General features: G+C 42.3%; 1 protein-coding gene across 1 annotated transcript; it reads left to right on the forward strand.

The window, feature by feature from the left end:
• Window positions 1-1,257: 1,257 nt before the first annotated feature.
• On the forward strand, window positions 1,258-27,602 carry Slc7a9 (solute carrier family 7 member 9). Its single transcript, XM_027941443.2, has 12 exons — window positions 1,258-1,344; window positions 2,989-3,136; window positions 3,405-3,647; window positions 4,089-4,214; window positions 4,463-4,562; window positions 5,335-5,379; window positions 6,112-6,235; window positions 7,053-7,156; window positions 16,305-16,401; window positions 17,311-17,460; window positions 25,498-25,672; window positions 27,538-27,602. The coding sequence occupies exons 1-12, from the start codon at window positions 1,258-1,260 to the stop codon at window positions 27,600-27,602; spliced, it is 1,464 nt and encodes a 487-aa protein (XP_027797244.1).
• Window positions 27,603-27,992: the final 390 nt, after the last annotated feature.

Here is a 27,992-nt window from a genome sequence, read left to right on the forward strand (position 1 = left end):
AGAGCTGCAGTTAAGATGGGTGCCCCAGGGCAGCGCCAACCTTCCAGCCCTCTCCTCTGGGTGGGGAGGAAAACAATTGTCAAGTGCCACACACCAGAGTTACCTGCGTTTCTCCCTGACTTGAGTTCTATATATAGCCTATTAAGGTAATAAAATAGTTGGTTCCAAAGTTTATCTCCTGATTCCCAAAGGGGAAAACAAGCATGACTCCTACTTATTGCAGAGATTTTTCACTTACAGGATGTAGTTGATCTGGAGAAATCTAGTTTTGTTTTGTTTGGGTTTGGGATTGTTTGTTTTTTGGACCTTGACACACACACACACACACACACACACACAAAGCATTTTTTGGGAGAGAAACTGGCTGGCTTGGTCCTCCGTTTCTCATGTGGTGTATCATTGTTGTTTCATTGTTGGGAAAAAAAAAAAAGAGAGAGAAGGACATGTTTAATAATTACCTCTGTTGACCTCTGTACCTTCTGACTTCCTCTACTTCTGGGCATAAGAGATGGCCCTCCTTAGGGATCAACTGTACAGACGCCGGTGGTCAGTAAGGCCGGCAGCTCCCCTGGCTCTACAAGGTCAAGGAGAAAGGTAAGGCCAGAGGGGTAAGGCCCCCTGCTCTCTTGAAGGAGACCTGGACAGAGAATTTACTTAGGAGGAAGGTATGACCATCTCTTAATTCTTAGTGTCCCTCAGCAATTTTTTTTTTTTTTTAATCATTCCACTGAAGCTGTGGATCTGTTAGCATGAGATGTCTTAACCTTGAGAAGGAAGAGTGGGACAGACACCCTGGCCTTGGCCTTGATTCCACTGAGTATATTCCAGTGTGTTCTAAGCTATTTCTTTCTACTTTTGAAAACTGGAGCTGGAGTGCGTTTCAAGTGTGTTGTGACTGAGGAACAGGAGACAAGGATGTGGCTTGGGAGCCAGGAGGCCGGGGGCCTGACAGGAGGGGGGCAAAACAAGTACCTGAGGTTTGGGAAAGATCCAGAAAGCTCTGTTTCCCACCGCCTGAGCAGTATCAATGACTGACTTTTATTCCTGGGGCTGAGCAAACTGTCCCTAAGGGACTGGCCCCTGTTCTCTCCCGAGACACGAGCAAGTGATTTGCTTTGGGAGTCAGATCCCACCACGCAGATGCACTAGTCCAGATGAGCCCTGGCTGAGCTTCCCTTTGCATCTTGTCTGCTTTTGCCGAATCAAGATTCGGCCCATGCCCTCCTTGCAGCCTCCTGGGACTAGCAGGAGGAAAAGATGGGGGAGACGAGCCTGAGAAAACGGGGAGAGGATGAGAAGTCGATCCAGAGCAATGAACCCAAGACCACAAGCCTCCAGAAAGAGGTAAGGAAGGGTGTGTGGGGGACGGCGGGGTGGGTGGGAGAGGGGAGGTTGTCAGGTCTGAATGAGGGACAGGCAGCAGGGACCAAAGTCCCCACTGATCCCTAGTAGGCAACCAAAAGATATGATTTCTGCTCTGCAAAGTACATCCTAAAACGAACAGTTCTCTGGACTTACCTTGTGCTGATGAGTGAAATCAGCATACTCTTCTGAGAATTTATATGGGAAGTTCATGAACATGCTTCCATGCATTGGGCAAGCATGTGGAGATTCCAGTATTTGCTTAAACTGATGGCCTTTACAGGGGCGGTCAGAGAAGCTCTCCTGATGGTTGAGTTTGCTGTATCCCATCTTTGCCCAATATCTGATCCTCCTAGTTTGAGCATCTGTAGTGGTGACAACTGTTATCTTGGAGGAATCTAGTGAGGCAGGAGCCAGGAACTCGGCAGCAACACTCTCCCTCTCTGCCAGTCTCAGGCCTGATTCCAGTGATGTCCTTCCAGAACCCTGTGGCCCTTCAGCCACACAGCACAGCTAAGCAAACCCCAGCCATGTTCTAAACCCATTTGGACACTATAGGTTGAATGGCTGACCTTGTCCAAACAAGAGAAAGGGTCTGGGATGGGGATAGGGCAAATGTTGGTGAGCCAAACCACCAGCCAGGAACAGAGACAGAGGAGGAGGAAGAGAAGCAAGCGCTCAGGAAGCTGAAGCCGCTGCTTGTGTGTGTCAAGGGCGCTGGGCAGCCAGCCTCACTGGGATCCTCCTCACCCTCTGGGATCTAACCCTGGTCTAACCCATGCATTTTTCACTCCCTGCTCTGGAAATCATGCCTGGGCAGCTTCAAAGGGTTGATGTTATGAGTTATTGAGTCAAGAAAATTTTTTCCCCTTTAAAAAAGCACACCCCCCATTAGCATATAATTCTCATATAGTGAAGGATGCAGCTCTTTAGTGCTCAGTTTGAGAAGTTTTGATAAATGCATCACCTTGAAAGCTCCATCTTGCTCCTTTCAAGGCAGGACCTCCCCACTCCCACCCAACCCTGAGTTCTATTGCTGTGGATTCATTTGTCCTGTTCCCAGACTTCATGGGGAGGTAGTGGTGCAGTATGTACCTGAGTTGGATGTTGTTCTTAGAAAGCCCACACCCTCCCCTACACAATGGCACCACAGGAAGTTTCTCAGTCCCCCAGTGTTTCTGTCCCCGGGAGGTCTCTGTTGCTGACATGGCTCCTCTGGCCAGGACTCCAAGTGCTGACCACAGTCTGCTTGGTGGAGAAATCCTTTCTATTCTGCCCAGCTAAATGGCATGTCCCAGGGGCCTTGGTGCTGACCTGTTTGCTAAGTGAGTCTTTCTGGGGAGCTGGTTGGCAGTATGCAACCTGAGCCAGGTCTGCCCCACCTGTTAATCCTGGGCAGGAGTAAAATGGGGGTGGTGTGGTATCCCCAACTCAGGGGGCTGTCATGAGGATCCATCTTTTCAATACAAGCAAAGCCCCCAAACTGTCCTGCTGTTAGCACAGGTGGACCTGCCTGGATGTGCCGTCTAGCTGCGCTGGCCATAAATGGGTGTTGAGGACTTGCCTCTGGTCCCTGCGACCTCTGGGGTGGCAGCATTGACTCTTCTTCCTTCCTGCATGTCCCAGGTGGGCCTGGTCAGTGGCATCTGTATCATCGTGGGCACCATCATCGGTTCTGGGATCTTCATTTCCCCCAAGTCTGTGCTCAGCAACACGGAAACCGTGGGGCCCTGTCTCATCATATGGGCAGCCTGTGGGATCCTTGCAACACTGGGTAACAAAGACCTGCTCCCCGTGGACCCCTTCCTGTCAAATGTGGGGACACACACAGCACTGCTGCCCTTGCTGTTGCTGGGTTCACTTTGGATGCGCATGTGGCAAATAAGGGTACACTAAATGTCCTCAGTCCAAACTCCAGGCTGGCTGTCATGAGAGGACATGGTGGTCCCTTGGAAGCCCAGACCCCTGAGGGAGGGAGGCTCCTTGGGACTAGGGCAACACCTCACCAGGGGACCGGGTGGCCCATCCTGTCTGTGTTCCAGGTGCGCTGTGCTTTGCAGAGCTTGGCACAATGATCACCAAGTCAGGGGGCGAGTACCCCTATCTGATGGAGGCCTTTGGCCCCATTCCTGCCTACCTCTTCTCCTGGACCAGCCTGATGGTCATGAAGCCTTCATCCTTTGCCATCATCTGCCTCAGCTTCTCTGAGTACGTGTGTGCGCCCTTCTACTCAGGCTGCGAGCCTCCTGAGACAGTCATTAAATGCCTGGCTGCAGCTGCTATCAGTGAGTATCCAACCCTGGAGTCCCAGTTAGGGGTCAGGGAAAGCCTGGCACAGTTGGTGGTCAGGGAGTCTGGCCCCAGCTCCTCCACACCCAGAAAGAGGCCCGAGGGGCCTAGAGGCTCTGGGGAGAAGCAGGGCAGGCTGGGCCATTCCTGCTGGTGCCGAGAAACCCCTAGGCCTGCCAGGGCTGCTGAGGGTCATCCGTGTCTCTGGCTCAGGCCTGGCTGCTTCTCCATCATCCTCTGGGGCAGCCCAGCTGGATGACAAAGCTCACCATCAAGTGCATTTTCAAGATCTTTCAACTCCCGTGCTTGACCCTGCCCCCTCCCTGTGTTCAGGACATAAATGTGGTGAGGAGAGGGGTGGAAGTGGGAGTAGAGAGACTTCCCAGGGCCTGTGAAAAGCCACAAGCACGTAATGTCGCCCGCTCCTGCCTTCCCAGTGCTCATCACGATAGTGAATGCACTGAGTGTGCGGCTCGGCAGCTACGTGCAGAACTTCTTCACGGCAGCCAAACTGGTGATCGTGGCCGTCATCATCATCAGTGGACTCGTTCTCCTGGCCCAAGGTGAGTGGCAGCAAGGCAGAAGGGTGGACACTGCCCAGCTCACACCTGCTTTCCTTCGGGAACAGTCCTGCGCGTGAGTGCGCGTCAAGCCTGGCAGGACTGCCCCAAAGAAGCTGTAGGTGGCCGGCCCCTCAGTCTGTTTTATAAACTGGGGGTCACAAGTCACGCCCTTCTTTCTCATGGAGAGGAGTGCAAAGTCGAGACGTGGTCGGCTGACACCCACTGTTCATTGTTTGGATTGATTACAGGAAACACAAAGAATTTTGAAAATTCTTTTGAGGGCACGAAACTTTCTGTGGGAACCGTCAGTCTCGCGTTTTACAACGGACTCTGGGCCTATGACGGCTGGTAAGGCCCCCCTCTGATTTCAACTCTATGGAAAACAAAGGCCTCTGCTTTCTGGGGTTGGGTGGGACTCTAAAATTCATCTCACATTTGCCTTTTGTATAGTGCCCCACCCCTGACCTTTCTATTGCCCTCAGACCCCAGGGACACCAAGTCAGCCTGTTCCCTGTCCTGTCCTGGACGTGGCACCTCGGGTGGGCAGGTAGTAGTGAGCCCCAGGCAGAATCTTCAACAAGCAAACAAAAAGGAGGCCCAGAAAGAGGCCCCCTGGGCCTAGAGGCTCTGGTGAGAAGCAGGGCAGGCTTCAACTGGGGCTGCCCTGTGCTTGACAAGGCCAAGTGTATTTAACAATTTAAACCTTGAAAACAGTAGTTTTAGTCGATGTGACCATGCTTGTGTGACTTAAGGAAGCAGGGTGGCCATCCACGTGCAGGGCTGTCACTCCTGCCAAGCAGTCGTGAGTTTCATCTCCCGTTCAGTCTCTCATTGTTTCCAAAGTATCCTGGAGACTCCCCACTCCTGAACATTCTTGAAAATCCACGTGATTCCCGTCTGACCAACGGACAGACAGATGTGTAGGTCTTGGAAGGGCCCTGGGCCACGAGGCCACCAGGGCTTCCCAGAAAAAAACCGCCCCAGCGTTCCGGCAGCAGAGCTCCCTGTGGTGGAGAATTTTAAATGAGGCTGACATTTATTACTGTGTGTTTCACGATCTTAGCCAAGAAAGTCAGGTCACAAGTTACAGGTCACCCTTGCCTACTTTTTTTTTCTCCAGGAATCAACTCAATTATATCACAGAAGAGCTTAAAGACCCTTTCAGGTGAGGAAGCAAAACACGACGTGTGTGAAAGCAAATTTCTCCTCCCAGGCAAAAAGTGGAGCTGCTTCCTCCTGCTATTCCACCACCTACTTCTAGATTTTGCTCTTTTTGAAGTACTGAGGGAGGAACCCAGGCCTTATGCTGGGCAAGCACTCGACCCCTCAGCTGGGAGCTGACCCTACCAGCCCAGAAGGTTTCCTGTCAGCTCCTTATACACCCATTAGAGTCTGGCTTTGTTTGGGGCAGTGAAATGGTTGCTAAGGGGAGGGAAGAACTTGAACTCCCTTTATCTCTGGCTCATTTTATTTTATTAATTTCCCTGGAGGTTGTTTTTTGAGTGATCATTCTTCCTTATTCATTTTTTTAAATATTTAGTTTTAGGTGGATGCAATATCTGTATTTCACATTTATGTGGTACTGAGGTCGAACCCAGTGCCTTGTGCATGCCAGGCGAGCACTCTACCACTGAGCTACATCCCCAGCCCCTCATTTTATTTTAAATAATTTAATTCTACTGCCTTGGAGTGTGAGAGGGAAAATTCTCATTTGAAAATGCCTCATCCCTGCTGGGGCTCTGCTGTGCCACACGTCCCTGGCAGGGGTGGGCTCAGAAAGGGCATCTGTGACCCTATCCCATCACATGAAGCAGGTGGAAGGCAGCCAGCGGGGAAGGGCTGGACAAAGATGACAATCTCACATGACCCTGTGTTCCCATGTCACCATCTCTTCCAGAAACCTGCCCCGGGCCATTGTCATTGGGATCCCTCTGGTGACGGTGTGCTACATCCTCATGAACATTGCCTACTTCGCCGTGATGTCCCCAACAGAACTCCTGCAGTCCCAGGCGGTGGCCGTGGTGAGTGCTGATGGGAAGGGGCTGTGGTTTGTGAGGAGGAGGGTAAAGTCATTTAGGAGCCTGGACAGATCAGGGACTACCTACCTGCTGGCCAAAGGCAGAGGCCTGGGGTTGGGGAGACTGTCAGCAGGTGGTGGGTTCTTCCTCCCCATCCATCCCCCACCCCCACCCACCCCCTCGCCAGTCTTCCCAGGCAAGGGGGCAGCCTGTGGCTGAGCAGAGGGCTGGATTGAGCCAGATTGGGGGTTTTGACAAACAAGAGGAAGCCGAGGGAGAATGCTAAAAGTTGAAAGAGGTAATTGGAAGTCCAGCTGAGCAAGGCAGGAAGACAGGATGAGAAGGAACCGCACCAGAGATAGCGGATACTGGGCGGGGGTCCATGGCTGGAGGCCAGGTGGTATTGGTGGACCACAGGAAATGAGTCAAACAGACAAGGAGGTGATGGGGTTCAGAGTATGGAGGAGATGCAGTTTTGTCTAACAATGAGGTCACCCATGACCAGGAGAGTGGGTGGCGGAGGAGGGCAGAGAGCAAGGTCATTTTGAGTGACGGGTCAAGGGAGCCAGCAGCTGAATAGTGGGGTGTCTAGGACTGACTCCAGGGAGTGGTTGGTAGGAGACTTCTGCCACCACCCCAAATCCTGAGATGCCCTGAAGAGGTTTTCCACCTCCCTGCTCCAGCAGAGTCGGTCCCAGAGGCTGTGCCCAATGAGGAGAGTGGGGACCTGGGTCTTCTAGGAGGGCGAGTAGCTCTTTTGGGTCAGCAGCTCCTAGAGGCCATGGAAGACCCTCAGGATTCATTTTGCTTCCCCTGCCAGACGTTTGGTGACCGTGTCCTCTATCCTGCCTCTTGGGTTGTTCCACTTTTTGTGGCGTTCTCGACCATCGGTGCTGCCAATGGGACCTGTTTTACAGCGGGCAGGTAGGGGACCCCGCCACCCTCTCCTGGGCTGAAGCCCTAGGTGCTGGGGGCTCGGCCAGGTAGAACCCCTCGTAGCTTAAGCAGGACTCAGAAGGCCGCAGAGGGAGGGGCTTGGTCCACACAGCATGCTGGCCACCTGCACGTGGAGACCACGTGGCTGCCCTCAGTCCTGGCGCTGTCACATCAGTTTATCCCAAATGAGGGGAAAATGCTGCCAACTTCAACACGAGGCAGAGGGAAGTGACAGGGTTTCCACCTGGTCCTTTCTATGTTGCATTTTTTCACTATTTATTTTACTTTAGTATACACACAAATTTGACCAGGAATTATCAAACTTCCCCTTAAGCAGATATTAATCATTGGGGCTTGCAGGCCTTATAAGTCTCCATCGCAGCTCCTCAGCTCCGTCTTTGCAACACCAAAGTAAGAAGTTCTGGTGAGGTCCCAGAAAACTAGGTAGAAACAGGTGGAGTTCGCCCACCTGTTCGGTCTGGCTTTACCAATGCCCATTCTCCTTCACGAGGCAGCATAATGCAACAGATGCTCCACTCACAGGCTGGGTGGCTTGCTTCCATAAAAGCTGCTGTTGAGAACATTCTGGGACATGTCTGTGCCCAGTGTCCAGAGTCCAGAGGATATATTTCTGAATGAGATCACCACATGTGGGCCACAGAATCATTCTTTGAACCTATCAATGTACATGTAGTGCTAGTCCTCCAACTTTGTTCTTTAACAAAAGCGCTTCAGGCTGGGGAGGCAGATCAGAGGTAGAGCTCTTGCCTAGCATGTGTGAGGCCCAGGGTTCCAACCCCAGCAGGGCAAAAAAGAAAAAGACTAATCTAAATTCTTTGCATTTCTACATACAATTTACTTTTTTTTTTTTTTTAATGGTACTGGGGTTTCAACCCAGGGGCACTTAAATACTGAGCCACATTTCCAACCCTTTTTTATATTTTTCATTTTGAGACAGGGTCTTGCTAAGTTGCTTAGGGCCTAAGTTGCTGAAGCTGGCTTTGAACTTGCAATCCCCCTGCCTCAGCTCCCTGAGTTGCTGGGATTACAGGTGTGTGTCACTGCACCCAGCTTCTTTTATTTCTGACAATAATGGTATATATTTCTGAGATACAATGTGATACATTTATAAATTGTGGAATGAGCAAATTAGGTTGGTGAACACATACATCACCTCACATACTTATCATTTCTTTGTGATGAGAACATTTAAAATCCATTCTTAGCAATTTTGAAGTATGTTTTATTATTATTTTGCAGTTCTAGAGCATGAACCCAGGGCCTCACACATGCTAGGCAAATGCTCAACTACCGAGTACACCCCAGCCCAATGTGTACTTGATAATTAACTATAGTTACCTTGCTGTGCCATGAACTTATTCCTCCTGATACTGTACCTATTGACCCACATTTTCCTTTTCCCTGTCCATCCACCACATCCCCAGCCTCTGGTAACCACCATTCTACTTTCTCCTCTATGAGTTCAAGTTTCTAGAGTCCACAAGAACATGAGATCATGTAATATTTGCCTTTCTGTGCTTGGCTTCTTTCACTTAGCATAATGATTTCTAAAGCCATCCACGTTGTTGTGAATGATAGAATCATGTTTTTCTTAAAGGTTGACTAGTATTCCATTGTGTATTTATAGCACATTATTTTTTTCCATTTATCTGTTGATGGCTGCTTAGGCTGTGTCCATATTTCGGCTATTGTGAATAACGCTACAATGTATATCTCTCTCCTGACACACTGATTTTAGTCCTTTTAGTACATACCCAGAAATGGGATTGCTAGATGGTAGGTAACTCTGTTTGGTTTGTTGAGGAACCTCTCTGCTGTCTCTCAACAAGGCTGTATAAATGTACATCCCCACCAACAGTGTATAGGGTTCCTTTTTCTCTGCATCTTTGCCAACACTTGTCCTTTCTCTTTTTTGCAAATAGCCATTCTAACAGGAGGGAGGTGATGTCTTCATTGTAGTTTTGGTTTGCATTTTCTGATTAGTTAGTGATGTTGAACGGTTTTTCGTTATCTGCTGGGTCTTTTGCACGTCTTCTTTTGAACCATGTCTGTTTGGGGCCTTTGCCTGTTTTTAACAGGGCTGTCTTGTTACAGAGTGAGTTCCTTTCATGTTGTAGAGATAAGCCCCTTAACTGATGTATGATTTGCACATATTTCTCCATTTAGAAGGTCGTCTCTTCACAGCCGGTGCCCTTCACCATGCAGCTTTTTGCTTTGATGTAACCCAACTTGTCTAGTTGCCTCTACCGCATGTGCTTTCAGGGTCACGGGCAAGAGACCACTGCTGAGACCAATGCCCTGTAGCCTTTCTGTTGTTTTCTTCTAGTAATTTTACAGTTTTGTGTCTTTAATCCATTTGATTTGATTCTTGTATAAAGGGTGACAGAAGGGTCCGATTTTGATTTCTCTGCATGTAGACAGCCAGTTTTCCTATTTCTATATGAACATTAGAATCAGCTTGTCAGTTTATACCCAAAAAACTCTGAGGATTTTGATCTGGACTGTGTTGGCTCATTTCACTTAGCATAATGATTTCTAAGGCCATCCCTGTGGTTGTAAATTACAGAATTGGAATTTGGGCAAGTCTGCCATCTTGGAAGTGTCGATTCTTCTAAGTCCTGGCATAGATTGTCTGTTTTAATAATTTTTTTTTCAAAAATGTTTTGAGTAGTAAGAACAAATATATAGTTCTTATATATCTTTTGGTCACATTTATTCCAAAGTATTTCATATTTTTATGCTATTATAAATGTCATTTAAAAAATTTAAAAGTTGCTCCCAATAGTTTCTAATATATACATTTTAAGAGCTCATCATGTTGTTGTGCCTGAATTTTTTTTTTAAGGCTGAATAGTTATTGACCTGTTAAAACTTCACCCTTTTAATTGTACAACTCGGCTATTTTTCTTAGTTGTACATGACAGTAGAATATATTTTGGCAAATTATACCTAGAATATAACTTACTCTATTTGGGATCCCACTCTTGTGGCTGTACATATTGCAGAGTTACCCTGATAGTGTACTCAAATACAAGGCTAGGAAAGTTATGTCCAATGAACTTTACTGTCTTTCCTATTCCCTTCCCTTCGTTTCCCTTTGTCTAGCCCAATGGATTTTTATTATTCCCCTCCTCAACCTCCCTTGTTTTGGGTTAGCATCCAGAAATCAGAGAGAACATTCAGCCTTTGATTTGGAGGGATTGGCTTATTTCGCTTAGCATGATATTCTCTAGTTTCATCCATTTACCAGCAAATGCCATTATTTCATTCTTCTTTATGGCTGAGTAATATTCCATTGTGTGTATGTGTGTGTGTGTGTGCGTGCACACACACAAATATACCACATTTTCTTTATCCATTCATCCACTGAAGAATACCTAGATTGTTTCCATAGTTTGGCTATTGTGCAACTCAGCTATTTTGGTCAACCTGTAAGCTGTTCTAATTCTAGAACACTCCCATCACCCAAAAAATTTCCTTCATGCTTAATTACAGTTACTCTTTACTTCAACCTCCATCCCTAAACAGATATGTTGTCTCTGTAACCTTGCTTTTTCTAGACAGTTCATCTAAATGCTATCATTTGCAGCTGACTTCTTTTAGGAACAAAATGTTTCTGAGGTTCATTCATGTTGTAGTGTGTATCAGTTCATTCCTTTTAATTGTTGAATACTATTTTTCTATTATATGGATTCACCATCTGATGAACATTTGAATAACTAGTTTTGACTGTTATGCAGTTTTTAAAAAAAAATTTTTAGTTGTAGATGGACTCAATATCTTTTTTTATTTTTTATTTTTTAAATTTTTATTAGTTATTGATGAACCTTTATCATTTATTTGTTTATATGTTGTGCTGAGAATCGAACCCAGTGCCTCACACATGTTAGGCAAGTGCTCTACAACTTATCCACAACCACAGCACTGTATGTGTTTTTATATGGAGAAATATTTTCATTTCTCTCTGATAAGCTACTAGGAATAGAATTGCTTGGTCATAATCTAACTTTATGATTAACTTTAGTTCTGGTTAAAACGTAGATGTTTATTTAAAGCCGTGAAGCTGCCAGGTGCAGTTGAATTAAATTTTCACTATATAATGTTGTATTTGAGATGGAAAAATAAAGCCACTTTTGTTTTGAAGGCATTGACATGGTAGGCTTGGGTGTAGCTCAGTGACAGAGCGCTTGCTTAGCATATACAGACCTGGAGTTCAATCTCCAGAAAAATAAACCAACCAACCACCCAGCCAGTATGGTACATTAATATTTAATAAGACTTGGTTTATTTTCTTAGTAGTTTACAAAATCATGCTTAACCACTTCTATTATGCTTATTAGAATATTTAATTACAAAGCAAGTATAAGAAAATAAAACACAAGATGTATTTTACCCTTGTATAATCAATACTTCTTCATAAATTATGACTTTCGAAGAAACTGCCAAACTTTTTTCTAAGTGGTTGTTTCATTTAAATTTGTACAAGCCATGCATGAGGGTCCCCCCCCCCACCCCGCAGCCTTCACCAACACCTGGTCTTACCCTCCACCCCCACCCCCACCCCCCAGCGATGGGGATGGAGCCTAGAGCCTTGTACACACTGGGGAAGTGCTCGCCATGGACTGCACCCACACCCCAGCCTTTTTTTTTTTTTCCTGCAGTACTGTGATTCCAACTCAGGATCTCACACGTGCTAGGCAAGTGCTCTACCACTGAGCTACAACCCCAATTCCCCACTCCCCCCTATTTTTTTTTTGAGCATACAAAGAGTAGGATTTATTCAAGTGAGAAGAGACAGAACTCCCGCAGGGCAAGAGGGGACCTAATAGGGGTTGCTCCCATCCTTTTTTATTTTTTGAGACAGTGTCACTAAGTTGCTGAGGCTGGCCTTGAACTTTCGGTCCTCCTGCCTTAGTCTTCCAGGTACCTGGGATTACAGGTCTGTGCCACTCTGCTCTGCATAAATGGGTATGTTTACATCCATGGATTCAACCAACCATAGATCAAATACATTCAGAAAAAAAAATGAGTCTGTACCAAGCATACATAGACTTTTGTCATTATTCCACAGACATATGGTACAGCACCTATTTACACAGCATTTACGCTGTGTTAAGGCATTACAGAGATGACTCACAGCAGATGAGAGGATTATACAGACGATGTGCAAGCAATACAATTGATGTAAGACACCTGAGCATCTGGGCATTTGGTATCCACAGGAGTCCTGAAACCAATCCCCCAAGGATCCAGAGGGATGACCATGTATAGTTTTTTTTTGTGGGGGGAATGGGAAGTGGGGTCTAGGCTGGCCTTGAACTCCTGGGCTGAAGAGATCCTCCCATCTTCACCTCCCAAGTAGTGGGGCTACAGGTGTGTGCCACCCACCTAGTTGTATATAATTTTTATGGAAAAAATCTAAGCATTTCCCACAATGGCTTTTTTTTAGTCAACTTTTTAGCTGCTATGACCAAAAGACCTGAGAAGAACAATTTTAAGAGAAAAAGTTTATTTGGGGGCTCACTGTCTCACAGTTCTCAGTCTATAGATGGCTGACTCTATTCCTTGGGGCTCAAGGTTTGGCAGAGGAAAAGAGCTCATGGCACCAGGAGCAGCTCAGCTCACAAAACATATACCCCAAGGGCAGGCCCCCAATGACCCACCTCCTCCAGCCACACCCTGCCTGCCTACAGTCACCACTCATCAATCCCTACTGGGGATTAACACACTGATTGGGTTAAGGCTCTCATAACCTAATCATTTACCTCTAAACTCTCTCACATTGTCTCACACATGAGCTTTTGGGGGACACCTGTATCTAAACCATAACAGGCTTGAATTTTTATCTCCCACAGGTGAACTTTCCTTCTGCCTTCCAAGATTGTTTAAAGTGCTTGTCTGGGTTTCCCCCTAGCACTCTACTCTAGCTCTTTGATCAGTGTGGAAGGTAGTTCAAGGTGAGGCCTGTCTCACTTTCTTTTTCAAACATTTACCTGTCATCCCAATATTACTTATTGCCTCTCTCCCTTATTGGTTACAATTGCCTCTATTATCATTCCCATGTGTTCCTGGTTCACTCAGTCTGATAGGTCCTTTTTTGTGCTATTGTTGTATTTATGAGAACATCTTATAGCTTTGCAATATAGAATCTGGTAGGTCTAGGACCACATCAGACTTCTCCTTGCCTGGTCAGCACTCCAGGGGCACTCATGCTTTCTGTCCAGGTGTATTGTGATTGTGTGGCTTGATATATTCATTTGTGGAGAACTAAACATTTTAAAGAGTGAATGTGCAGCATTGTCTGGTCTCCTTTCCTGTCAACTCCTTCCTGTTTCCATTGCCTTTTTCTGGGAATCAACCAGGAAAAAAACCATGCTGGCATCATCTCACAGTTCAAGTGACTGTTTCTAAAAGGATGGGTCTTTTTGGTCTTTGTATTCCTGACAACTAATTCCACAGCCTCCTAGTCTCAGTTTGTAGTCTATGCTCTCAGTTCCTCAAAAGTTTTAGAGCTTGTTTTGTGGCTCACTGAAAAGTCTGTTAGCTGGGTGCAGTGGCTCAGGAGGGTGAGGCCGGAGGATCTCGAGTCCAAAGCCAGCTTCAGCAAATTAATGATACCTGTTTCAAAATAAAATACAAAAAAGGACTGTGGATGTGGCTCAGTGGTTAAGTTCAATCCCTGATACAAAAAAAAAAGTGTGTTTGCTATGGTCTTGAAACTAGCATTTCTAAAACTGTCTCTAGATTTTTATATCAAGTCTGCAACTTGTACTGTTCTAGCTGCCCACTTTAACAGAGGCTTTGTCACGATTTCCCTGTTTCAGGGGCATCTGGTTTTTATGTCATCCTTCTTACTACTTCTTGGTAGACTGTTCTTCCCCCCCCCCCCCCAAGAAACTATCAGTTTAAAGCCTTCAACTCTATTTTGTCTGCTATTGCTGCATCAGCTATCCTGAGGCTATTTTTGGTAATGTCCCATCTTTTCTATCACCAACCTTTCAGTGTCATTGGGCTTTTTGAACAAATCTAACCAGAGTGTTTACAATTCAAATGATTGCTGATGCAACTGAATGAATTTATAACATATTGCTGTCTTCTAAGCTTTAAAATAATCTCATTGAGTTGTGATAGCTATCAAATTTCTTTAGTCCCATTTTTCTTCTGATGTGACAGTTATACTAGTCTTCTAATGATCACCCCAAAATAGAACCTGAGTGTCTAGAACAGTAGCACTATGCCAGTTCTCTTCCCTCTCTCAGGGCTCGCTCTTCATATTGTCTAGTACATCAGCTGTATCTTATTAGCCCACACTTCCAAAAGACGTTTGTCAATACAAAAAGAAAAAAGAAAAACTAGCCCAATATTTATCTACAGACCAACATATTTTCCTTAACATTGCTTCTTAAAATTGACTGCCTCTAAGTTGTTTGTTTTTCCCTAGACTCTAATAGTTTCCAATGAGGACTGGAGAGGAAATGTCTCACTGCTTATCTAAAACTGCATTTATTCATCACGTCTTGAATGCTAGTTTAGCTACATAGAATTCAAATATGAAAATCTGTTTCCTTCATCATTTTGAAAATATTCTCACCATGTACACCATTCTGTAGTTAGTCTCTTAAATTCAGGAGCTCTTAAGACTTTGATCTCTTTCCACTATAACACATCTGGGTAGGTATGCTTTGTCTTGTGTGAGACTAGGTTCAGTTGGGGACTCAGTGTTTGTGTGTGTGTACTACAGATTGAACCCAGGGTGCTCCTCCAGTGAGCCACATCCCCAACCCTTTTTATTTGTTTTTATTGGTTCTTTTTAGTTATACATGACAGTAGAATTCATTCTGATATAATTGCCCAAGCATGGCCAATTTTTGAGACAGGGTCTCACTAAATTGCTCAGGCTGGACTTGAACTTACGATTCACCTCCTACAGGCTCCCAAGTAGCTGGGATTTCAGGCATGTACCTCTGTGCCTAGCTATGTTTCAATTTTATAAAAATTCTCTGCTTTTTGAATGTGCCTTTTACCACTCAGTGTCTGAGTTTTTTGGTGTCTTCTTCTCACTTTTCCATCTATACTTTCATCTCTCTGTGCTTCGTGTGTACATCTAACTTACAACTTATTTTTTCACTGTATCTAATTGAATTGTTAATTATGATAACTCTCTTTAACAATTCTGTTCAGCTTTCCCCCATTTTCTTTATTTAGTCTTTTAAATATAGTCTTTCAGGTTACTGAACTATCAGTTTTGGGGAGAACTGAGTGCACTTTGTGCCTGCTAATTCACCCTTAAATTTTTTTTTTGTACTAGGGATTGAACCCAGGAGCACTCAACCACTGAGCCACATCCCCAACCCCTTTGATATTTTATTTAGAGCCAGGGTCTTGTTGAGTTGCTTCGGGCTTCACTAAGTTAGTGAGGCTGTTTTCTTTGAACTTGTGATCCTCCTGCCTCAGCCTCCCACGGTGCTGGGATTACAGGCATTCACCACCATGCCGGGCTAATTCACCCTTAATTTTTTTTTTTTTTTTTTTACTAGGGTTGAACCCAGGGGCACTCAACCACTGAGCCACATCCCCAACCCCTTTTATATTTTATTTAGAGCCAGGGTCTTGCTGAGTTGCTTCGGGCTTCACTAAGTTAGTGAGGCTGGCTTTGAACTTGTGATCCTCCTGCCTCAGCCTCCCACGGTGCTGGGATTACAGGCATCCACCACCAGGCCGGGCTAATTCACCCTTAATTTGCTCGACTTTTTAGAATATAGGACTTCCAGTGGCTTGACTTTTGCAAGCACAAGGCACTTCTGTGTTTGCCTCTGTCTAGTGCCCCAGGCACTGGGGTTCACTGGCCCTGGACTAGTTTTTACACATTTGTTGCATAACTTTCGGGACTCAGAGTAGGCACCTCCTCCTAAAAGGGCCTCCCCAACTATCCCTGCCTTGGTGACTCCACTGTCCCAGGATGCAGTCCTCACAGGCATATTTGGCTACCTTAATTACTCCTCCCAAACTCAATCCCCTCCAGAGAACAGACTTATCACTCAGTTCCCTTCTCTCTGGTCTCATTAGTGAAACTCAGGACACTTGCTTAGTGACTGCCATATGCTTGTTCTTTCAGGCTCATATACGTTGCAGGCCGGGAAGGCCACATGCTTAAAGTGCTCTCCTACATCAGTGTCAGGCGCCTCACTCCTGCCCCCGCCATCATCTTTTACGTAAGTATGAATCCTGCCAGGACACCAGCTCCCCTAAAGGGAGAAGGGTCTTCAATTCCGGTGGTGAAGTCAACCTGCTACTGCTAAACTCCATGGTTTTTAAATGATACATTCCCTTAGTACTTGACATAAAACACACACACACACACACACTGAAGACAATTTAGTTTACCAACTTCTCCCTTTTCTGAATTTATCTGTGAAAGACATTGAACCTTCCAAGCTTGTACCTTCCCTACTTCTTACATGCATGTACATTTGTCTGTTCTGGGTCCCTAGTAATAAGCTTGATAAAAGCCCAGACGCTTACAGGGTTTAACAGATAATCATCTCTCACTATGTTCTACTAGTGAGAAAATTTCTTGGAAGTTATGAGGTCGTTGGCATCTTCCAATTGGAGTTTCTTGTGTTGTGCAACTATTCTGGGCACCCAGAAACCACTCATATCCCTGGTTCAGGGACAGACCACTCTCCCCAGCTCCAGAGAACCCTCTTCTTCACCACCATGCTCAATCAGAAGATGGGAAACAGGCCCAGATACGGGGCCAGGGCCAGGCAACTGATGCCATCAAGATCAGACCTGAGTTTCATAGTCCAGGAGGCTCTGGCTCATGAAGAAAACTCTCTGGTAATTGAGTCCATGATTATGAAGCCAGAACAATGCACACATATAATTTTTCTGGTTTGTCCCTATCTTAAAATCACCTCTTCGAAGACTCAAAAATTGTTCAGTTCTTCCTGTCAGGCTTCAAAGAGAACAGCTATGGTAGCCATAGTCAAGGTTACCTGGGAAGGTTCTTTCATGTTATAAATTTTATGCATAGGAAGAACTGTTTCTTCAGTCTTTTGTGAAGTGATAAGAGTAATGTTTTTATGTACTAATGACCTAAGAATTTATTCTTCTTTTAGGGTATTATAGCGACAATTTATATCATCCCTGGCGATATAAACTCCTTAGTCAACTATTTCAGTTTTGCTGCATGGCTGTTTTATGGGCTGACGATTTTAGGACTCATTGTGATGAGGTTCACAAAAAAAGACCTGGAAAGGCCTATCAAGGTAAGTTTAATGCATGAATGTCATAAGCATTCTTAAAATTAATTAGAGGCAACTACTGCAAGTGCTAGAGCAATCGTTCTCTTTCCAACCTGACTCTACTCTGTTTTTAAGTATTATATTTTAGAGGGGAGTTCACTCCTTACTTCATTTCATATGATAATTTATGATTCAATTAGCCACTTGTATCATCCATTTTATTAACCTGTTATTAATAACTGTGACCAATCTCTCTAACCATAGCAACAAGTCAGTTCTAATAGTCCCAGTGTCTCTCATGCATACATTTAAAATTTTTTTTTTTTTTTGGTACCAGGGATTGAACTCAGGGGCACTTGACCACTAGGCCACATCCCCAGCCCTGTTTTGTATTTTTATTTAGAGACAGTTGCTTAGTGCCTTGCTTTTGCTGAGGCTGGCTTTGAACTTGTGATCCTCCTGCCTCAACCTCCCAAGCCACTGGAATTAAAAGTGTGCACCACCACACCCTGCCTCTTGCATACACTTTTCATATAATGATAGGGATTTCTGGACTCTGGTCCGGGGTCTGTTCTTGTCCACCTTCATAATATGCTTTTCCATCCTCTCGATAGCTGGTGTGCCTATAAACCATGAGAGGAAGTAGAGTTTACTTTGTTTTGCTATTTAATTTTTATGGTAACAGATACAACCTGCCTGGAGCCTGGCAGCTCCACCTCATTCAGCTCACCTAGGCTGTGACATCAGGGTGGCAAGATAGATTTTTAATCCGCACAAAACCCTTCATAAAAATAGTCAGAGCCACTGGAATAGCAGAGGCTGTAGCCAACATCTTCAACATAAATGAGGAAATGAAGCATTGCCACTGACCTCACCCTGGATGGAAGCACTATGAGCCCCACCCAGAGGGCTCACAGGTGGGATTCCCAGTAGGAAGATTCAAGAACCAACAGTGGAGGTTAGAGAACAGAGCTGTAATGTCCTCAGCCTGCCAGGATCCTAGCAGCTCCCCACAACACCTTCCTTCCAGAAGGACAGAAGCACCCCCTGAACCACTGAAGATGACAGGAACAGCTGCTAGGAACAGAAACCACACCAAGCATGGAAGAACCTCAGGTCCCAGGAGGCGGGTCTGGGATACACGCCTTCCACCTGGCTGAGGCTGCATACACAGCCCATGTTGTGTCAGGCTTCAAAACAATTTCAGAAAGTGAAATAATTTCAGAAATAAAGAGCAAGCAAGAAGGAACATGAGGGCAAAGGATCATGCCAGCAAAAAAAGGACCTGAAGAAGAAAATGAAAAATTCCAAACAGAAATAAAGAGGATTTGAGAGAAAATAAGGAGACAGAAACAAGGAAGTTCTGATACATGTATAATTGGAGTCCCTGAAGAAAAGAATGAAATTAACCAGAATTCTAAAAACTAATTTCAAAACTATTTCCTGTGGTGGAAAGGTTGGTTGAAGGACAGGCGCAACCATTCAACCAATGTAGTAAAAGGATACAACAGGATTAGGAAGTATAAACTAGAATAGGAAACAAAAATATATTCTGATATAATTATGGAGCTTTAAAAAATACTTTGGGCATCCATTCTCCCTTTCTTGTCCCCACTGCCATCCCTAATTTACTTATAAAGGAAAAAATAATAATACCAACATTAACACTTGGTGCCAGAAGACTCTGGAGCAGTATATTTAAGATTCTTATGGGGCATGGTAGCTCAGGCCTGTAATACCAGCAACTCAGGAGGTTGAGGCAGGAGGATCACAAGTTTAACACCAGCCTCAGCAACTTAGCAAGGCCCATAATAACCTAGTAAGACCCTGTCTCAAAATTAAAAAAAAAAAAAAAAGGCAGGGACGGGGACACTGGGGATGTAACTCAGTGGTAAAGCACCTCCGTTTCAAACCGCAGTAACCCCCCCAAAATCCAAGATTTCATATCCAGCCAAAATGACCTTGAAGAATATAATTACCAGTATAAAATGATTCAAGGAATGCATTATTACATGAGCCCTCCTGAGGAATCACCCAGAGAATGAACTTCTGTAACCAGAAAGTCATTGGCATAAGGTCAATGTATTTAACTACAGAACTGAGGCTAGAGGATGAAAGGTAAAGGTGAAAGAACAGTATATCAATATTATGCAACAAAAATGAAAATGTAGAAAATAACGTGAAGTATATACCAATTAAGAAAAGCATGCCAGGGCTGGGGTTGTGGCTGAGTGGCAGAGTGCTTGCCTCACATATGTGAGGCACTGCGTTCGAGTCTTATCAAAGCATATAAATAAATAGCATCAACAACTAAAAAAAAAATTTAAAACAGAAAGAAAAGTATGCCAGGCAAGCTGCCAATTAAGGATACCATTTTAAATTAGAGGCTGAGGGAAAGAAAATAATTCCTAGCTTATGTAACTATTGCCCATTCTAGATAATACCCCAAAGAGATAGAAACACACTAATAACAGGCAACTTGAAAACACCTCCTTTGGTCCAAGACAGATCCAGACACATCACTAGTAAAAGTGATTGAAGACTTAAAAACAACAACAAGGTAAGGTAGATCTTGCAGATTGATATTTAACTCTGAAACCCAACAACAGCAAACACACCTTTTCAAATTCACATATAGGAACAGGTCTGAATACTGTCAATCTTTATAAAAACATAAAGAAAAACTTGATGGTAAAAAAAAAATCATGCAAACTATATTCTTCATCTATAATGCAACACAACAAAAAATAGGACAAATGACACTTTTGAGTCCAAGAGGAAATAGGAAATAATGAAAATGAAACAATCTATAGACACAACTTGGAGCCTTGAGAACATTTTCTTGCCTTAAGTATTAATATCAATAAAAGTAAAAGAAATGAAAACCAGGCAACTCAAAAAAAAAAAAAAAACAAGAGAAAGAGAGTAGAAGGAATTAATAAATATGAAAAGAACTTGAAGTGTTAAAAAGAGAAAAACAAATGAGTGACTAAGCACACTGGCTTTCTGAAAGTTTTCATTTTTTTTTCAATTCTCTAGTACAAATTAATACTGGGATTATCTGAATTTTAGAATTTCCCTGTGATTCTAATTCTGTTGAGATCAGTTTTAGTAAACCATACGTTCCTAGAAAATTGTCCATTTCATTTGGTGTTCAAATTAATTTGTATAGAATTGTCCAAAGTAGTTCTCAGCATATTTAAGAAAAATAACTTCCTGTGTTCTGGAGACTGTTTTCCCATTTTAATTTCTTACTTGTGTTTTGTAGTTTCTCCCCATTTAAGGTTTTTAATTTATTTTTTAATATATTTTTAAAGAGTATTTTTTATATGTACATTTATTTTATTTATTTTTATGTGGTGCTGAGGATTGAACCCAGGGCCTTATACATGCGAGGCAAGTACTCTACCGCTGAGCCACAGTCCCAGCCCCCATTTAAGGTTTTTTAAAAATTGGTTTTCAATTTTTTATATACTATAACATTGATATCAAGCCTTACAAAGACAGTACAAACTAGGAAAAATTACTGTACAATCTCACTTATGAATAGTGATATAAAATCTTTATAGTAACTAGCAGAATCCAGCTACATTAAAAATATATTATGAGTAAGTCCATAATCAAAATGATCAAAATCTATTAGTTAAAGCTGAATTCATGGATGGCTATGATTCATCACACTAGCATATTCATGAGAGAAATCCCTATGATCACCAGAGATGCAAAAAATAAAATCTAACACACATTAATGATAAAAACACAAACAGGAATTTGACCTTAATAATATGTACTCTCCATTTCATATGTGTATGCATGTGCGCATGCACACGTACAAAAGGCAAAAAGCTATTTATTTGACATGGTAACACTAGAGAGATTCTTGCTAAAGTTAAGAACAAGAATGACTTCTTTTTCTACCATCATTAACATTGTTTTAAAGATATTAGCAGGGTGATCAGAAGAAAACAATTTGCATTTTAAGAACTAGAAAAGTCTTTGAAAAGAATCTAAAACTGTCCTTTTAAAGATAATATAATTGGGGGCTGAGGCTGTGGCTCAGTGGTAGAGTGCTTGCCTAGCATATTTGAGACACTGGGTTCAATTCTCAGCACCACATATAAGTAAATGAATAAAATAAAGGTCCATACATCTAAAAATTTTTTTTAAAAGTAAATAAAGACAATATAATTGTATATCTGGAAGACTTGAAAGGATCAAAGAAAAAACTAAAAGAAAATTTAGTTTGTAAGATATAAAGTTAACACACTAGGGGCTGAGGATGCAGTTCACTGTAAAGCACTTGCCTAGCATATGAGGCCCTAGGTTCAATCCCAGCATTGCCCCCCCGCCCCAAAAAAGGAACAAAATAAAATAAGCACGATGAAATCTATAACTTTTATGCAAATTAGAGCCAATGTAAAGATTTTAGCCAATTTTAGGAAACACCCCCTCCTCTCAAACAGAACCACAAAACACAAAACCACTCATTGACTTTGCAGGACGTTAGACCTGTAGATGGAAAACTGCATAATACTCCTGAAAGACTTCAAAGGAAATTTGGACAAATGGAAATTCATACATATTCTTGGACAGGAAAATTCAGTATCATAAAGATGTCAGTGTTCCCTAAATTAATTCAGACATTTAAATACAGCTGCAAAAGATAAAAAATAAAAATAAATAAACAAATAAATACAATTGCAATAGAAATGTCATGTATTTTTTTTTTCTGGAGATATATAAGTTAATTCCTAAGTTCATACCGAAGGACAAACAAGCAAGAATTATAGGAAAACATTGAAACAAGAGAATGCTATTAAATATTTAAATATTATGGTGCTGTTGCATGAAAACAAATTTCTTTATAAATTTATAAATGTTTAAAACTTTCCCATGACTCAAAATCCAGATAATAAGGGGGGAAAATGATAAATAGAACTCTAATAAAGTAAAAATTCATGTCTTTAAAAAAGAAACATGTACATAAGAAAATATTTGCAAATAATATTACACACACACACAACACACAACACACCACACACACACACACACACACACACACACACATGGCTAATATCATTAACATATAGAGTTCCTAAATACAGAGATGAAAAATATCAGCATATGAAAGAAAAATGGACAAAAGACACAAAAAAGAACAGTTCAAAGAGGAAAAAAATGCAATGACAAAAATATAAACAAAGAAAAAAAATCCCAATAAAGCTCAACTTGGCTTCTAATAAGAGAATGCATGCCAAAATTGAATGAGATACCATTTATTGCCTATTAGATGGGCAGAAATCCCAAAGTCTGACTCCATTGGAGGAAGCATGCGGAATAGCCCTCTCATACATTGCTAGCAGAATACAAATAGCATAGCCACAATTGAGGGAAATCTGGCAATCTCTAGCAAAATAATTTGACCCAGCCATCTCATTTTGAAATGATCTATCCCCAAATGAAACTGGCAGAAATATGAAATACAAAGTGATTTATCATAGCATTGTTAACAGCAAAAGGTTCAACACAACCCAAATGTCCATGACTAGAAGACCAGTTGAATGAACTATGGTATAGCCACAAAGTAGAGTAGTAGTATGCAACAGTAAAAGATGAATGATTACAAAACTTATGTATTTACTAGGGCATTACCCCTGCAATATATTGAAAGAAAAACGCAAGCTGCAAAACTGTCTATTATGCAAGTTGCTATCTTTTATGTAAGAGCAGTGGAAGATGAACATGCATATGTATGTTTGTGCATATGTTTATTCTCAAGAAGAAATGATGGAAGAATAAAGTGATATCAAGAAAAGTTAAAAAAAATAGTAATATTAATAAACAAAAATGGATGGGGCTAGGGTTGTGGCTCAGTGGTAGAGTGCTCACCTAGTATGCATGAGGCACTGGGTTCAATCCTCACACCACATAAATATAAAATAAAGATATTGTGTCCACCTAAAACTAAAAAAAATATAAAAAAATGGAATCTAAAAAGGAAAAAATGAATCCCTAAAAACTGAAAACAAATGAAGATAAACAACAAGTAGGTGACATAACCAAATAGAGAAAATAATTACTAGAATTGCTATTAAAATATTAAATAATTACTAGAATTGTACAAACTACAATTTAACATAACCAAACAGCTGATGAAGTCCTTCACTGTAGATAATTAAGATAATAAAGGGAATAAATCTTCCTTTGGGCTATGTTTTTGGTTAAAAAAGAAATGCAAAAAAAAATCCCTTTTTATTTTTAATACTGGGGATTGAACCCAGGAGCACTCGACCACTGAGCCACATTCCCAGCCCTTTTTTATATTTTACTTAGAGACAGGGTCTTGCTAAGTTGCTAAGGCTGGCTTTGAACTTGAGATCATCCTGCTTCAGCTTCCCTAGTCACTGGGATTATAGGCATGTGCCAATGTGCTGGGTTTACAAAGAAAAATTCTTAAGCTTCTTAGCTCTACTTATAATATAATACTGGTATAGTTATTTTAAAGTGCCTTGACAGTTACATTATAAGAAAGCAAATGATTGAGTTGAAGTCATAAGAAGTAATATTTCAGAAATATAAGGAAAAAAATAGGTCTAAATTAAAGGAAGGAAAAAACTCCCATGAAATCTTACATTTAAACTAAAAGAATCTGTATGAATTCATGAAAAATTTTCCTTTCTTGAAAAAGCACCTTTATCTCTGTATTTGTAAAAGAACAATGAGTATTCCAACCACCCAGATTATAGTCTTCTAATGCCACTTCTCACTGAAAGGATACAGAGTTCCCTGCAGAGATGGATGGCACATCCTGTCATGCCAAAAAGTAGGAAAAGCTTCTGAAAAGATCTAGGATCACATGGCCAAGGCCCTAAAGCCAGTTTTAAGAGGCTCCTGATGGCAGTGACAAGGCAGTATGAACAGAACGCTGAACAGAACATTGGAAAAAATGACTACATAGGATTGAAACTTACAAATATATTACAACCCAAGAGTTTAAGAGTTTAAGATCATTCTAAAAATTTAGAAGTAAAAAGAGCCAAGCATTTATGCTGCCTTTCCCATATAAATTGCAATTCAGAATAACCAAGTAGTTGATGAAGTTATTCACTGTAGACATTTAAGTCAAGAAGGAAAGAGAAACATCACCATTTTGCAATCCCTGATGAAATCACCAATTGAGTCAACATGATCAGTGAAGGATAAAACCATTACAGCTTTAGTTTTGCTTTAAAACCATGAAAAATTAGCAAGAAAGTTGCAATGGTGAGGTTGGATTGGTCTCTCTCCTCCACATCTGCCGATGGACCTCAGCACTTCAAAAGTGGGACAGACATTATTGCCTCATGAAGTATCACAAAAGGATGTGCACTTCTCTGACCGTGAAGGGTTCTTCCTTCTACATCAACCACTTTACAGGATACGGGAGAGAGAGGAGCCAGTTAAATGACATCTGGAGGAAGCAATCACACAAAACTGGATTTAAACACTGTACAGGTGAAATCATCCACTTCCCCCAAGGAATCAGTAGTAAGATAAGGAGGGGGGATTATCTAGTTGAAAACAGGAGGCCTTACACTGGGCACAGTGGCGCACGGCAGCTCAGGGGAAGTTGAGGCGGGAGGACCATTAGTTCAAAGCCAGCCTCAGTAACTGGGAGGTGCTAAGCAACTCAGTGAGACTGTCTCTAAATAAAATACAAAATGAGATGGGGAGGTGGCTCAGTGGTTGAGTGCCCCTGAATTCAACCCCTGGTACCCCCATCAAAAAAAAAAAAAAAAACTCCAAAACAAACAAACAACAACAACAAAAAAACAGTACACCTTCACTGACTAGAGATGCATATTCAACATTTTACAGTTATCTGTATTGTCTGTTCTAGGAACAAGAAGACTGGAGTAGGTGAAAAGACTGGCAAAATTACATAAACATTCTTGAAACTGCAGGAAGGGTTCATAGAGTTCATTCTACTCTTTTTTTCTATGAAACAATTGAAAATGAAAATTTTAAAAAGGAAAACAAATGTATGGGGCTTAACCACACGCCTTGCTGTCTTGTTTACAGGTACCCATTTTCATTCCCATCTTGGTGACTCTCATATCTGTGTTTTTGGTTCTGGCCCCAATCATCAGTAGGCCTGCATGGGAGTATCTCTACTGTGTGTTATTTATACTGAGTGGCCTTATATTTTACTTCCTTTTTGTCTACTACAAATTTGGATGGGCTCAGAAAATCTCAAGTAAGTATAAACAGAAGGGCTGCTGTGCCATCAGTAAAGGGCAGAGGGACAATCTCACCTGCCTTCTTACCACCACATTTCCTTATGACAGATTCTCACCTAGATAACAGACTTCACCTCCTCGTTGGAGGATACAGGACGCTTTTCCCTCTATAATGCTCTGGGTCTATCCCTAGTCTCCTTTGTTCCTGTCAAATATTATTAACAAGTAGGAAGGAAAAGCGCCATTTTCTTTTCAATTGTAAAATACACTTAAGATAAAAATTTATCATTTAAACCACTATTGAGTGACTAGTTCCATAGGGTCAAGTATATTCATGTCCTACATCTCATCTTGACAGCACCATTTTCTCCTGCCAGAGCTGTGTGGCCATCACCTAAGAGGCTCAACAGTATCCCCCCCAAATACCCCAAAAGTGATGGTAGTTAGGACAGGGAATTGGGACAAGAGCCTGAACCTTCCCATGCTGAGACCATCAGGATTCTGCATCCTGATCCTCATCTATTTTGGACAAGAGTTGTTTAAAAACTTAGCTTATGTTAGCCTCATCCAGTTCTAAAAAGAAAGCACTGTGCAAAAAAATGCCTCAAAAAAAAAAAAAAAAAAAAAACCCTCTGAACTTACCTATTTTTTAAAAGTCTGTAACTACATTATATTCACTAGTGTTTTACCTTACCCAGCAGATTCAACTAAGAAACCCCACTTGCCTTCAAAGCCACCTCACCAGGCAATGAGGTGATCAATGGCCTATTTCTTCTCTATACTGGGAGTCCCTTTCAGACCAGAACTGGGCTCTGCACAATGAAGCTAGCAATGTCTGGTATCCAACATTCATTCACTGAGTAACTGTGATTAAAAACCTAACTCTTCCCTGCTGCTGTTCAGCCTGTCAGAACAAGAAAAAAAATCACCCCGAGGCCCTCCTATGGTTTTTATTTATACACCTGCATAAATATAATACACACAGTATGAAAGAATAGAAGCAAGCTGGTTGGTAGGGAAGTTGATCTGGGATTCCAGATGCAAGTAACAGGGTGGAGCATGCCTTTCTTCAGTTTGAGCAAGTGAGAGCTTCTATCTGTTTTCTCAGCTGTGGAATCTGGTACCACCACTTATATGCAAGTGGTGGTAGAACCAGAGAGACTATTTCCTGTTGGTTAGCAAAGTGAAAACAAAGCACACATAGCTATTATTTCCACTTTCCTGAAACAGCTCCCTTCACCTCCATTCTCTTCACTCCAGTCTCAACCCTAAGCTGAGAAAGACAGGCTGCAGGCAGGCCCATGAGTACAGAAAGGAAAGGAAGTCATTCAGAAAAATAGCCATTTTCTCCATGCTTCTGAAATGAACTTGGATTTGACCACACTGATGGAGGACCTAGCCAGGATGACTGGCAACCTGATGATACAAAATACAAGCTGCTTCTCAGCTGTTTCCTCCCTTAAGTATGCTTAACCAAGTTGCTCCTTCCAAAAACTGATAAGACCTTGGGTCAAGGTGGTTTAAAAAAAAAAGCAAACATTTTTATTTTAGACACAATGCAGTCTCAGTGACTTCATATTGGTCAATGCTTGGTATTAAATACATACACAGAATTGAGTCACTCATATTTTTCCTATAGTGTAAATTAGAAGCAAAAAAATATTTACCAGGTTCCTAATTCCTTAATAGGAAATAATTTCTATACAACCAATACAGTTACCAGGAGGGTTCTCATTAACTCTGAACCCCAGGTGTCACCTGAGTGGAGGTCCTAAGAGGTGACCTATCACCACAGAGTAAGAACAGGCTCACTGCTCAGCAGTGATAGGGAGGTCTTTTAGTTATGTGTTGCTAACTGCACTTCTTGTGCTTTCTGTCCCAGAGCCTGTCACCATGTACCTTCAGATGCTGATGGAAGTCGTCCCACCAGAGAAAGAAACTGAGTAACAAGTTCATTGCTTGTAGCCCAGTCAAGACTGTGATGAATTTATTTTTGTAAGCAATATTTGTGGTTATTTCTTCCTGATATTTTTCTTAAGGAAAAAAATATGCCCAGGTGTTTGTATAATATTATTTTTAGATATCCTTCATTCTCTGAATAGAGGTCTTGACAGAAGTGACAGGTATTTGCCAAAGTTAAAAGGAGAGAACAACGCCTAACAGAAAGATGATGACTGGGAAAGGGCTGTATAAAGACCATTACCAGGTGGGGCTGGGGAAGCCCAGTAGTAGAGCACTTGCCTACCATATGAAAGGCATTGGATTCCATCCCCAGCACTGCAAGATAAATAAAAAATAAAGGGTATTCCTTAAACTCATATGATCAATAAGGTCTAT

This window comes from Marmota flaviventris, chromosome 18 (assembly GCF_047511675.1).
Source record: "Marmota flaviventris isolate mMarFla1 chromosome 18, mMarFla1.hap1, whole genome shotgun sequence".
Taxonomy (NCBI): domain Eukaryota; kingdom Metazoa; phylum Chordata; class Mammalia; order Rodentia; family Sciuridae; genus Marmota; species Marmota flaviventris.